At 36.1% G+C, this 12,950-nt stretch overlaps 2 protein-coding genes across 2 annotated transcripts; both read left to right on the forward strand.

The window, feature by feature from the left end:
• The first annotated feature begins 3,304 nt into the window (after window positions 1-3,304).
• Window positions 3,305-6,159, forward strand: LOTGIDRAFT_237138 (hypothetical protein). Its single transcript, XM_009068932.1, has 4 exons — window positions 3,305-3,338; window positions 4,313-4,430; window positions 4,978-5,095; window positions 5,994-6,159. Exons 2-4 carry the CDS (start codon window positions 4,328-4,330, stop codon window positions 6,127-6,129), a joined length of 357 nt encoding a protein of 118 aa, XP_009067180.1. The 5' UTR covers window positions 3,305-3,338; window positions 4,313-4,327; the 3' UTR covers window positions 6,130-6,159.
• A 905-nt stretch (window positions 6,160-7,064) lies between these two features.
• Window positions 7,065-9,313, forward strand: LOTGIDRAFT_237139 (hypothetical protein). The gene is made up of 4 exons (XM_009068933.1): window positions 7,065-7,104; window positions 7,734-7,850; window positions 8,498-8,616; window positions 9,152-9,313. The coding sequence occupies exons 2-4, from the start codon at window positions 7,749-7,751 to the stop codon at window positions 9,282-9,284; spliced, it is 354 nt and encodes a 117-aa protein (XP_009067181.1). The 5' UTR covers window positions 7,065-7,104; window positions 7,734-7,748; the 3' UTR covers window positions 9,285-9,313.
• Window positions 9,314-12,950: the final 3,637 nt, after the last annotated feature.

Below are 12,950 nucleotides of genomic sequence, written 5' to 3' on the forward strand. Positions count from 1 at the left end.
GGTTAACTTATTGTTCTTACTACGTCACCAGTGGAACTGAACTTGATAAGACCAATTAGAGCCATTAAGGGTTTTGTCCATACGTGCGGTATCATTCGTAACAAAAGGCTTGTATTATCCTTAATGCGTAGAAATGATGTACTGGTTCTGCTGTTAGGAATGGAACACACTTTTATTAAAACAGTTGTCCCTTTCAAAACACGAGTAATCGATCAAGCAAGAGAGTTCGCAGCCATTCTGCTGGAGAGATTTCCCCACGTCTTTTTCAAGATCATCAGACTTTCACATGGTTTCGATCTCGATTGGCGCGTGAAAGTTCGATCACCTTGAATAAGTCATCGTCACTCATAATTCCAGTCGACCAGCTGTAAATGGGTATGGATAATCTGTGACAAATCAATGCCAAGAGGTTTGGCCAAGGACCATTTGGTAGAAAAGATCCGTAATTGTGAACTTAACTTAAATGACAATCATGCGATCATAGCAAACATAAAGCAAATAGTATGAGTATGGATGACCGATAAGCTCAAAATCCAAAATGTTATTACGAAGATTGTTTAAAAAGTGGGATATTTCTAAGGAAATCATTAAATGAATCAGAGATACAAGAACATTATAGTAACAAGAACTCGACAACACTTGCTATAGACGAGTCATCAAATACCTGCAACTGAAAGAGCTAATTTGAGCGCAGATATTGGCTGACATTGAATCAATGTGTTTCGTCTAGACAGAATTCCAAGCAAAAAACTGATATTTCGGAGGTTCTATGGCATATAATTACTGCAGGTTTATTTATCCTAATGTACGACCTTTAAGGGCAGCATAAATAATAATACATAATGATATATAATAATACATAATGATATATAATAGTACATAATAAATTATCAATTAATAGATATCAAATTATATTGTTTTTTATAGACTTATATATCAAAGTACATGGATATAATAATTCCAACAGTAGCAAAACAAGATGAAAGTGTTTATTATTGGCAACATCATAGCTATAACTACAAGTACAAACCATCGTCATAAAAATTGAGGAAGACAAGATGAGAAAAAGATAAATGAAATGAAAAAGTAAATGAAGAAGGTGAGGGGTGTAGATCCCCACCCCCACACACACCACCCATTAGCAAGTAGAACAAGATCGAATTGCAGTATTTGCACTTCACTAATGGTACAAACACACTCACATACACAGATGTCGCATTTTCTCCTCGAAGTCAATGGCTTCAAATTTGTTTACTTCGACTACAAAAGGCCACTTATTTCAAAAATGGGTTATTGAAATTTGTGTCGACATATGTATTAAATAATTTAATTAGAATTTTAACGAATTTTAGAGAAGTATTCAATTACAGGAAACGTCCGCCAGATGACACCAGTGACATTTCCACGAGGCACACCCACTGAGAAAATGATCAATCAACAATCGTGTTATGTTCCATTTGAAGTATTAGACCCTCCCATTTCCATTTGTGACTGGATAATCACGAGTGCTTAGGCAATTGTCAATTGTTCCCTAGAGGGATATTGTGTATTGAGAAAAAGTGTGTGTTTTTACGAAAATCTGATGTTTGATTATTAAAGTTTGTAAAGCGAATTTGGACTTTTTATGTAGGAAACCCCAGGCTAAAACCCTTTCACATCAAAATCGTATTCGTTGGTTGGTTGGTGGATGAGAGGTCATAAGGCCTGGTCGGGCCAAATGAAATGGTATCCGCTTCCAGCAGAAATTATATCGTAGACTAGATTGTCGCGGTATTTGGTCAGAATGAATTCGTAATGATGTATGGTTTAGGCCATGCGGTATCGCAAATATATATCGGTATATGGTCAAGCAAATATTTATACACGACCAGTCCACTTCATTTCGAAGTAGAATAGATAATAATTATAACTATGCAAATTAGGATTTTATTCTTTAAATTACTACCTACACTACCTGAAAATAATATGGACTGCTCAATTTATGTTTTGAATCGGAACCGGATATGCATACACATTTTTGTTGATTAAACTCCGTAGCTTAGACCACTGATTCCTCAATTCAAATCGATTATTTGGTGTACATGTGTTAATGCAAAGGCTACTGTCCATCATTTGAGTTCAAATTACACAAGTGACAATTACGATTAAGAAGGTCATGTTCAAACTTACAAATGTTTGCTACTATTTGTCAACAGGGGAAAGAAAATACACTAAAAAGACTCGATCACACCTGTTGCCAATTTGCTACTGGGTTTGTCTTGTTTAAGAGAGATCACGTGGTTCGAATTGTTTATTGGGTATTTCAAGTACAAAGTTTACAGTAACCTATATGATAGTATATTGATTACACTCATTATGTGAAAATTGCTCTCAATTAAATAATCAAAAGCAACATATTTTACCAAACAACCGTATTATGAGTCTTTATGACTTCTCACAGACTTGCATTAATTACTTATGTTACACTGAGTTCAGGGCTCTTTTACACAAGTTCTTGATATCATGGAATCGAAACCAAACACAGATGCGTTGCTTACATAGTAGTAACAGGAACAATTAGATATTGGGAGACTGGATATAATAAAAGATGAAGGATATGCCGCTGTCCCGGAAGAATTTTCTTCATTGTCACATCTTTTACAAGTTTCTGCGCTATTTAAAGGGCTTTTTTAATGATATGAAATCACAATTGGCAGGGTCCTCCTGATAAAGTCTGACAACTACTGCAACTAAACACCATACACCATTGCCCCTCGAGATATATTACTAGCTCCATCGGACATTCAAGTCCGGCTATGGGCCTGCACGGTGCTGACACGATTCGCTTCCACGATTTTCTACTGTATCTATACTGTACCGTACACCGCACCAGGCCCCACACGTCGTTTATTTGCGACGCTAGCCTATTCGTTTTCAATTTCCATCTGTTTTAATATTACACAACCTGCAATATTCTGGATACTGACATATGTAATTCATCATATCTAGCCTCTATCACCAATTCTGCCTTTGTTTGAGCACAGCTGCGACGAGTCATCTGAGACAGGAAAGATTTGGGTGTCAGAGATTAATAATTATTGAAACGTTATGTCATTCGGCCTTTGTTGTTTACCCAGCTGCTGGAAACGCTGTCAGTCATTCCGTTCTGAAATGCGTGAACCAACCTTAATAATTAACAATATCGGAAAATTGCCTGTGATTATAATGAAATAAATCTTTTGACATTAGATTTCAGGTCATAAGGTCAATGTATATACATATATAATTAGTTGTCCCAGTTTCATACAGATTGTGCTATTATTATATTATTTCTCTGTTAGTTTTAGAAGGAGCTTGAGGTAGGTCGATGCTTAAGTTTTTTTTAATTTTTTTCAATATTTTTGAAGAGAATTTAATTGGAATATCAGCCTCAAAACAGCACTGTTAGAGCCTTGTCAAGAGTTTCGACGACCGGCTGTGTGCACAGAGGAGACCAAAAAATCTCCAGTTTTCCTCTATGCCGATAATCACGTGCGGCACATGCAATTAAATGAATCTTATTGGATAATGATTCTCTGACTTGCAAACGATAAAACAATCAACGGCGAATATCAAACTGGTTTGATTTTATAAATCCTGTCGGCAATGCTATGGTCTTGTCTTGTCAGCGACAAAAGTCGGCGAACAAGACTATTCATGTTTCATCAACGCAAAGGCATTCTAAGATAAATAGTAATATTTTTTGGGCTGATATTCCAATTCTCATAAAAAAAAATGGAAAAAATTCAATAAAAATTTTAATTTTAATTTTCAATATTAGTTTAATACAATTGCACATTCATGCTTCGGGTAAGTCAGGTATTTCAGTTAAAGGTTACTTTGAAATTTACGGGGTGCTTGAAATGAGGTGCTTGATAGTCTTGCCAAATGTTTTGGAACAATTGTAAACCCCTGGCCTAAGTGTTCTTTGATAACATCAATAGTTTATGTATAGTTTCGTTTTGACGTTTAAATATCGCATGTCAATTTTTGCGATCGACAATTGCTGTGGCGCTCTGCCGCGTCGCAGCCGACTCATTCATTTCATTAAAACATTTACTCGCGGCTACTGCAAGTTCCGCAAGTCCGCCCGAGATGCATTTGACCCTTACATTTAAAATTTTAATACGCTCGTACCAATTGAAAACATATTCTTAGTTATAATATATAGAGATTTCCGCTATAACGATTAACGAACCAGATATGACCATATTGGTCCTGTAAACTTCTAATTTGGTATTTCAGATGACCTTTTCTTAAAACACATTTTCGTGCGAAAAAGTTTCTTTTGTAGAATACTGCCAACAAAATGAAGTGTTTGTTAGTTTTAAGTTTGGTTATAATAGCCACTATTGTAATCGAACCAGTTGTGTCATCGTGTTATTTTGGCTCTCTCAATCTTAAGGTAGAAGGTAAGTAAAATGGAGTTGATCTCCACTTTTCTGTTGGAAAATAACTGATTTGTCCGTTAAGGAGCATATTCAGTTCTAAAAGCTCTATCGGTCGTCGAAATCAAGTCCCATCCGTTTTATTTTTTTTGGCTAATCAGCTGACGCCTCACATGTGGCGTCAAGGTTTCAATACTCCATAGAATCTGACCAATTAACATAAGCTACCTGAGATAATATCCTGAACATGACAATCAATTTTGTCATAAACTGATCCTAGGTTATTGCCAAACCGACCGAATAGAAACTGGCATTAAAAAAATCCGAAGGTATCATCTCAACTATTACAGGGATTGACCCATGGACCTTCAGACTAACAGGCAAACGGATTTCAAACGTCCCTTCCTAGTGGAGGACAAAATTTACCCTCGACGGTTTATTCATCAGGCTAAGGACAAGCGTTCTGTGGATAATCGTCATACTCTTGCTTAAGGACCGGCGTCCTTACAGGATCCCAAACACGTAAGTTGTTATCCTTTTCATAAAATGTGGCTGTTCCTGTCTTTCATAGATAATGGTGATATAGACCAATACTGTGACGGACCAAAAGGACGAATGGAAGTCGGAGATACCGTAAGACATGCTTGTACTGATTGTAGCTGTACTAAAAATGGTTTATCATGTTGTGGGTGAGTATCTATCTTATTAAAACTTATTATCTTCCGTTATTTTTTGTTTTCTTATATTCAATCATTCCAATTGTTATCTAACAAGCTTTCTACCACATTTGCTATAATATACTGTACTATAGTATAGGGACTATAATGTGCACGTATCTAAAATTTGACGACGCACCTTTTGTGCTCAAGTTTTAGCCAAATTGCATCATACTTTGAAATTGCATATCAAATGCGTTTGGAATCACCGAAATGCATTTTCCGGGATGCATCTTAACCACAGAAGATACTTTTCGTAGATGAACGTTTTGATGGAGATTTCGTGTTTCCGTGCCTTCGCGGTGCCGAACTACGACCTCCCTACCTCGACACAAAATTCGGGCCCCGGCACCAATTTACTTCTGGCGACGGGGATGATTGCTTAACTTGTCCCTAAGAAATAGGTGCAACCATCACATTTTTTAATAATTGGCTGTCAAATATTGAACGATAATATATTATAAATGGTAACGATATATTACAATAAAATTGAGTAAAATGTTATAATTATAATGTGGTCGTATATTGTCTTTTTGATACAATTTGAGAAAGGTTGGCGACCGCCCTTGACACATTGAAAGTTCTTCAGGGTGTGGGTGTATTTTGAAAGGCAACCACTTGTTACTTTGAAAGGTCGCAATCTTATGCCGGTTTCTGGAATGGGGTAGTTGCTTGGAAAAAGTCGGGAACCCCGGTTTTAACATCTATTAAATTACCTTTACGATGACAGTAAAGAAGTGTTGGGTATCATCGTAACCTTGTTGACCAGAATGACCACTGTCAAAATAGTTCACTGCCATTTTGGGATTATCAATTCCGTTTTCTTTAGCTAGAATTCTATCTGCTAAAATGTTTTCGTTATTTTTTTCAGAGTTGGATACAAAGCAGGATCTTTCAAATTCAAAGGATGTGAAATGAGAAGGGAAACTGACACATGCTGTTACCAATTCTTTAAAACTGATAACCCAAATGAATCATGTACAGAGAAATCTTGTCCCTCTACTTAAATATTAAAATAAAACTCGTTTAAAATTTCAATTGTTGTTTATTCGCGATTTCAGTAATAGGGTGTAGTAGATAACCATGTACATGTACGGGAAGTTTTGTACATGAAATGAAATTTTACGCCACAATTCTCTGCTTCGGGGCAAAGAAAAACGGACTTCTTTTTTGTAGATTTGCAACAAAGATTTTTGACCTCCGCGGTCTGTAGCACAGTTCGTAATAACTTGACATTGCTAATAAAGATGAAGAACAGGATTCCTCTTTTTCCACGTCAGTACATCATATCGACATGACTCACAGTGGTGTGTGAGCTATGAAAGATTATTATTTTAATAATGTGAAATCACAATGGGCAATGCCCTCCTGAAAAAAGTCTGACAACCGACCAATTCCATTACTGCAACTAAGCACACTTGCAACTCTAAACAAATCAAGTCTGGTTACGGGCCTGCACGGTGCGAACACGATTTGCTTCTACTATTTTCAACTGTATTTTTACTGCACCGCACGCACCCCGTACGTCGTCTGTTTGTGGCATTGGCTTAATCGTTTTCGATTTCAATCTGATGATCAATATTAATATTACACACAACCTGCAATATTCTGCATACTGACATATTATATAATTCGTCACGTTTAGCCTCTATCACCAAGTCCTACCACAAAGCTGCGACAAGGTATCTAAGACAGGAAAAATCTGGATGTCAGAGACTACTTTTATTAAAACGTTACGACATTCAAACTATAGTTGTTTGCCCAGCTGCTTGGCTGTCAGTCACTCCTTTCTGAAATGCGTGGACCAGCTTTAATAAACAATATCAGAAAAAATGTCTGTGATTATAATGTAATAAATCTTATGAAATTAAATTTCAGGTCATAGGGTCAATATAAAGTATATATATATAATAAATTTCATGCAATTTCATGCAGATTGCGCCATTATATTATTTATCTTTGTGTCTTAGCAGGAGCTTGAGGTAGGTCAATGCTTGGATTCTTTAAATTCAGGAAAGCAAAAAAGTTTCTAAAATTTTTTTCAACATTTTTTGTAAAAGAATTGGAATATCTGTCTCAGAATAGTATTGTCTTTACGTTGATTTTTTAATTTCTATAAACATGTACCTCCACAGGTTTTATAAAAAATAGCTTACTGGGCAAGGTAATATATATCCACTGGCAGCTTTGATTTAAAATTAAGATATTTGGCAGTACAGTGACAATCATCAGTATAGCTTTAGGAGTGAACAATATTACCAAAACTACCCCAAAAATTGAACGAGTTTTCAAGAACAAGGACAAGAACTCATATGAACTATTTTTCTGATTTTGAATAGGGTTCATTCTAGGGTGTTTACTCACACTAAGTTTCGTCAAAATCCGTCAAGAACTGTGACTTCTAGATTGTTTACGAGTAATTGTGGACGAACCGACGAACGGACAAGGGTGACGCAATTTCATGAGTGTTATAACATATCATGAGAGATAACGACGCAGATCTTAAATTAACGGACCATGTCCTAATATGCCCATATTGGTTCTATTAATTTGGTATTCCAAATGACCTTTTGTCAAAACACATTTCCATACGAAATAGTTTCTTTTGTAGAATATCGCCATCACAATGAAGTGTTTGTTTGTTTTAAGTTCGGTTATAATAGCCACTATTCTAATCCAACCAGTTGCCTCATCGTGTACTGCTGGTCCTATCAATCTTAATGTAGACAGTAAGTAAAATGGAATTTTACCTCCCCTTTTCTATCGGAAAACGCTTTTTTACCTGCATAACCAACAGGGGAATGGAAAACCTTTCTGTCCGAGCATCTTCGGTTCGGACAGATTGCTGGTCGTTGAAATGATTCCGCCTTGACGTCACATTTTATTTTTGCCAATCGCTTCACATTTGGTGTAAAGTCTACAATCCTACATGGAATCTGGGTTAGCCAATTGAATATAACATAAGCTGACTTGAGCTAATATAATGGGCAAGTCGCACAATCTAGTTTATTGTCCATCCGACCGACTAGATGTGTTTTTAAATGTCTGTCACTCAGCATCACCAACAGCGAGGAGCTGGAATGAAAGAAAAACGATAGTCATCTCGACTATTACCGAGCTTGATCCATAGACCTTCAGGTTAACGAGCAATCGTCCAACTCCCTGAGCCACTGCGGATCTCAACCGCACCATCGAGGTGATCGGGAAAAAAAATTACCCACGAAGGTTTTTTTCATTTAGCCTCAGAACAATGTGCTGGCCATTTCCCTTTAGCAACGGTACGATGGTGTGGATAGTCGTCGTACCGTAGCTTAGGGACAAGCGTCTTAACAGGTTCCCACACACCCACGTTGTTATCCTTTTCCTACTTTCATAGATAATGGTAAAATAGACCAATACTGTGACGGACCAAACGGACGAATGGAAGTCGGCGAAACCTTAAGACATGATTGTACTGATTGTAGCTGTACTAAAAATGGTTTATCATGTTGTGGGTGAGTACCAATCTTATAGATTCTAATTTCGTTTCTTTTTGTTTTCTGATTTTTCTTTTTCGTCCTAGAGAAAGTCTTATTGTTTACAGTTTTTCTGTCGGAGACTTTCGATAAGCTATATTCACTAACGTACAAACCAATCCAACCAAATCGCTACATTTACAAATTAATACAAGAAAAGTGGCTATGGTAGTGAAGGTATAAGTCAAAGTTCGTTATAGATTGACCTTGTGAATATATATTCACCCTGCTTTTGAGATTGTTAACTCCATATTCCGTGATGGATGACAGTGGTGCTGAAATGGAAATGGCGTCTGGTCGTTCAGATGGGACAATAAACTGATCCCCGTGTGCAATAGGCTGTGTACGTTAATATTACCTCGACAGTTGGAAATGTAAAACGTGTAGGCTTATCCTGTTGTCCTGATAAAATTTCTTTTATTCCTAACTACATCTCGGTACCCGTCTTCATAAGCCCAATTATGCAGATGCAGAATAAAAAACACGTTCATTTCATTTTATTTTTTCTATTCAGAGTTGGATACAGAGGAGGAGCTTTTCACGTCGAAGGATGCGAAATGAAAAGTGAAACTGACACATGCTGTTACCAATTCTTTAAAACTGATAACCCAAATGAATCATGTACAGAGAAATCTTGTCCTAATTAAAATATTAAAATAAATTCCGTTAAAACTTTTAATTGTTGTTTATTCGCGATTGCAGTAATTGGGTACAATAGATAACCATATACAGTGTGCAATACGGGAAGTTTTGACATGAAATGGAGTTATACGTCACAATTGTCTGCTTCAGATTTGGCAAAGAAATACGGACTTATTTTTTGTCGATTTTCAACAATTCTAAAACTATAATTAATAAATATTGAGAGATTGAAAATAACGCGTTAATTTTAAGCCCATTATCCCATATTGCGATATGGTACCGTGACCCTTGTATCACGATACGTAGCGTATCGTCACGTGATTGGCAATACTCAGCTCTACTTTGAAGATAAAACATTAATTTTAAGCGCATTACCGCATATCGTATCGTGACCCCTGTATCGCGGTACGTATGTATCCTAGCATGATTGGCAATACACAGCACTACTTCCAGCCAGTAAGTCAATTCTCACTCACTACACGCTTTGATTTTAGCCTTAAGGATTCCCTCATGTCCATGTCAGTCGGTTTTCCTAAGTATTGAGCAGCAGATGGTTCAGCCTATTCATTCCCTTCGGCCACATGGGGGTGTTAAATTTGGATAATCATTAATCTGTATTCCGGCATACATTAGGTGTAAGACCATCGTTTTCAGAATGTGTAGATTTCCCCCTGCTCAGTACCATCAAGCTATTTAAATTTGGATATCGATGACAATGTCCAATATTGTGATAATATACTAATTAATAATCATATCACATCAATTGGTTGTCCAAATTATAATAATTTAACTGAAATATTACTGTAAAGAAATAAAAAACAGTTATTCGTTTCAAAAAATATTCATGTGCTGTCATTCCCAAATTCAAGCACAGCCTTTAGCAGCTTTAGTCTCGATTTGTAGATCTTTCTGACCCAATTCGTTTCGGAATTCGGAATTTTACACCCACCGATGTTGACTATTAAGGTAAAGCATCGTTTCCGCAATACGTTTCCTGAAGATAGTGACCAATAATGGGATAGCGAAACCTACAAGTAGATCAATATGACAGCCACCTCGCAAGCGATTTTCCAGAATACGTCACTGTCATCACCAAACGGCCAAAAAGGTTCTGCTTGTGACGCCTTGATTGGTTAAAAATAATTTCATTTGAATGGGATTGAGGCGGACAACTTGATAGATTACAAGAGAGACGTAAATTATCAGAATAGCAATTCTAATCTGATCTGCGTTAGATTGGAGTCGCAAAGAATTTATTTTACTGACATTGTGTAATGATTATTTTTCGTGGTTTGTTTTGACGTTTTTCTGTCATTGTGTCAGTTTTCATTCAAAAGATAATTTGACAGATATGACTTTGACTTGAAATTAAAAGAATGACTTCTCTAAAAGAGAATGATACGAAAGGGATTTCTATAATGAAACTTGAAACCACTCGTCAGATCCACATGGCACATGGGTCATTGAATATCAGAATCCATCCTATATAATAAAGTCATCAAATATATTTTTAATCATTGTAAAGAAAATCTAGTGATACATAGATACGGCGTAAGTATAAAGTATAAATTTTTAATTAGCTTTAAAAAATTTTTTTAGACAGACCTGATGATATCGAAAATAGGTGATCTAGATGATAAGCTAGGATTCAGGTGGACTTTTGGATTTTCAACAACTGATAGCAGCTATTTGTACACATGAGGGTCGTATCAATCGGTAGACCTGAATGTTAAAATCGCAGTTGTCGCTGACAGTGTAAATAAGCGTTCGGATTCTGCGACCATTCTATTGATCGAAGTTTTGTAAATGCAACGATTTGATTAGATTGTACGCCAGCGAATACATCTAAAGTATATTATCAATAAGCCATGATGTTTACAAGATGTCCAGGGCTATGATTGGCTTTATTTGCTGGCGTACAATCCAATCAAATCGTTGCTTTTCGTGATACTAGAAAGGTGTTCAATGTATAGCCTGACATTGTAAAGACTACCTTAGCGTGCTCGTAGAGTTACAAAGATACAACAGTAAATATTTTATAAGTACATAGTTTCCCGATATCAGTATTTAATTATTTGGTTGATCACGAAACATGATCTATGCTATTGTCAGAAAGTGGCGGTATTCGCCAGATGGTTCATGACAAAATTATGTTTGTTCTTAATGTTCCAGATCAAGATGTTGAAGCTTATAACGGCTGCCCTGTTTGTGGTAATGGTAATTTTTACAACTAATGGCTTTGTGTTTATAGAGCCTGTAAAAGAAGAATATAAAGTCTTTGGTCAGTATGGTATTCTTACTGTAGTAACTCTTCCACTTCTTAGTGCATCAGGCCCGTAGCTACAGGGCGACAAAATGGATTGCCCTGTCTGAGAAATTCTGACAACCGACCAATTCCATTACTGCAACTAAACACCATACACCATTCCCCCTCCGGATATATTGTTACTTGCCCCGCCGAACATTCAACTACGGGCCTGCATACAATTAACCAAGGTCATAGTTCACTATTTTCGGAGATTGATTTGTGCCTCGAATATATATATATACATTCTTCGAGACATGTATGATGTATGACAAATAATTCCTTAATTTTCATTTTTTATTGACCTCCGAATATGGTGAACTTGTCAAAGTCATTTGTCATTTGTAACTTTAATTTTCACCAATATATTATTACCACTCACAAGCGAATTTCATTTCTAAGTTATAAAATATTGTGAATTTAAATTTTCAGTTATAAAATATTACGAATTTCAATTTTCAGTAATAAAATATTACGAATTTCGTTTTTCAGTTATAAAATATTACGAATTTCATTTTTCAGTTATAAAATATTACGAATTTCATTTTTCAGTTATAAAATATTACGAATTTCATTTTTCAGTTATGAAATATTGTGAATATGACAACAAGAGATTTGAAACAGGAGAAAAATTAACTGTAAATTGTACTAAGTGTGATTGTGGAACTGATTACATGTTTTGCCAAGGGTATGTTCAATTTGAGTTTGTCTCAGAAAGAAAATCCCCACCGTAAACTGACCTCAATATTTCTTTCCTGCATCTCACCTTGGCAGTGACCTTTTTGACCTAGTTCCTTATTTTCTAATGATGTCATAGTCTTTCCATACTCAAGGATGGGAAGATGATACAACATTGGCTCTGAAATGTGGTCATTTTGACCGCTCAACGCTACATACCGTTCGCACGCGGATCAGATTGAATTCCGTTTCAGTTGGGAAAATCTCCACATGTAGCATGTATTTCTAGGGCTATTATCAGTTGAAATTTACAAATTTTCAGTCAGTTTTATCGTCATTAAACTATTTCAGAATTGGTTATGATGCAGGAGCCATGATGGTGCCCAATTGTACCCAGGTTAAATTAGACAACTGTTGTTACCAGTTTGTTCTCAGTGATAATCCAGCGGTAAATTGCACCGATGTAATGTGCCCTTAACTAGTCAAATAGTAAATGTATTCATGAAAATTTAATAATAATAAAGTGAAAAACTATTGTTATCGACTTTTTTCCCGTATTTATCTTGACATTAAGTAGCTAGGATAGTCTCTGACAACCAATCTACACAAGATACGCATGATACTACGTCTTCATCTTATACCTTGACTACAATGGCCAACTTTCTTTTTTATAAGAAGATTTGAATGC

The sequence above is a fragment of the Lottia gigantea genome (assembly GCF_000327385.1).
Source record: "Lottia gigantea unplaced genomic scaffold LOTGIsca_96, whole genome shotgun sequence".
Lineage (NCBI taxonomy): Eukaryota > Metazoa > Mollusca > Gastropoda > Lottiidae > Lottia > Lottia gigantea.

Coding starts and splice junctions, on each gene's coding strand:
- LOTGIDRAFT_237138 (XM_009068932.1), top strand. CDS start 4,328: ATGAAGTGTTTGTTAGTTTTAAGTTTGGTTATAATAGCCACTATTGTA. Junction 4,431..4,977: donor TCTCAATCTTAAGGTAGAAG/GTAAGTAAAATG, acceptor TGTCTTTCATAG/ATAATGGTGATATAGACCAA. Junction 5,096..5,993: donor AATGGTTTATCATGTTGTGG/GTGAGTATCTAT, acceptor TATTTTTTTCAG/AGTTGGATACAAAGCAGGAT.
- LOTGIDRAFT_237139 (XM_009068933.1), top strand. CDS start 7,749: ATGAAGTGTTTGTTTGTTTTAAGTTCGGTTATAATAGCCACTATTCTA. Junction 7,851..8,497: donor CTATCAATCTTAATGTAGAC/AGTAAGTAAAAT, acceptor CCTACTTTCATA/GATAATGGTAAAATAGACCA. Junction 8,617..9,151: donor AATGGTTTATCATGTTGTGG/GTGAGTACCAAT, acceptor TTTTCTATTCAG/AGTTGGATACAGAGGAGGAG.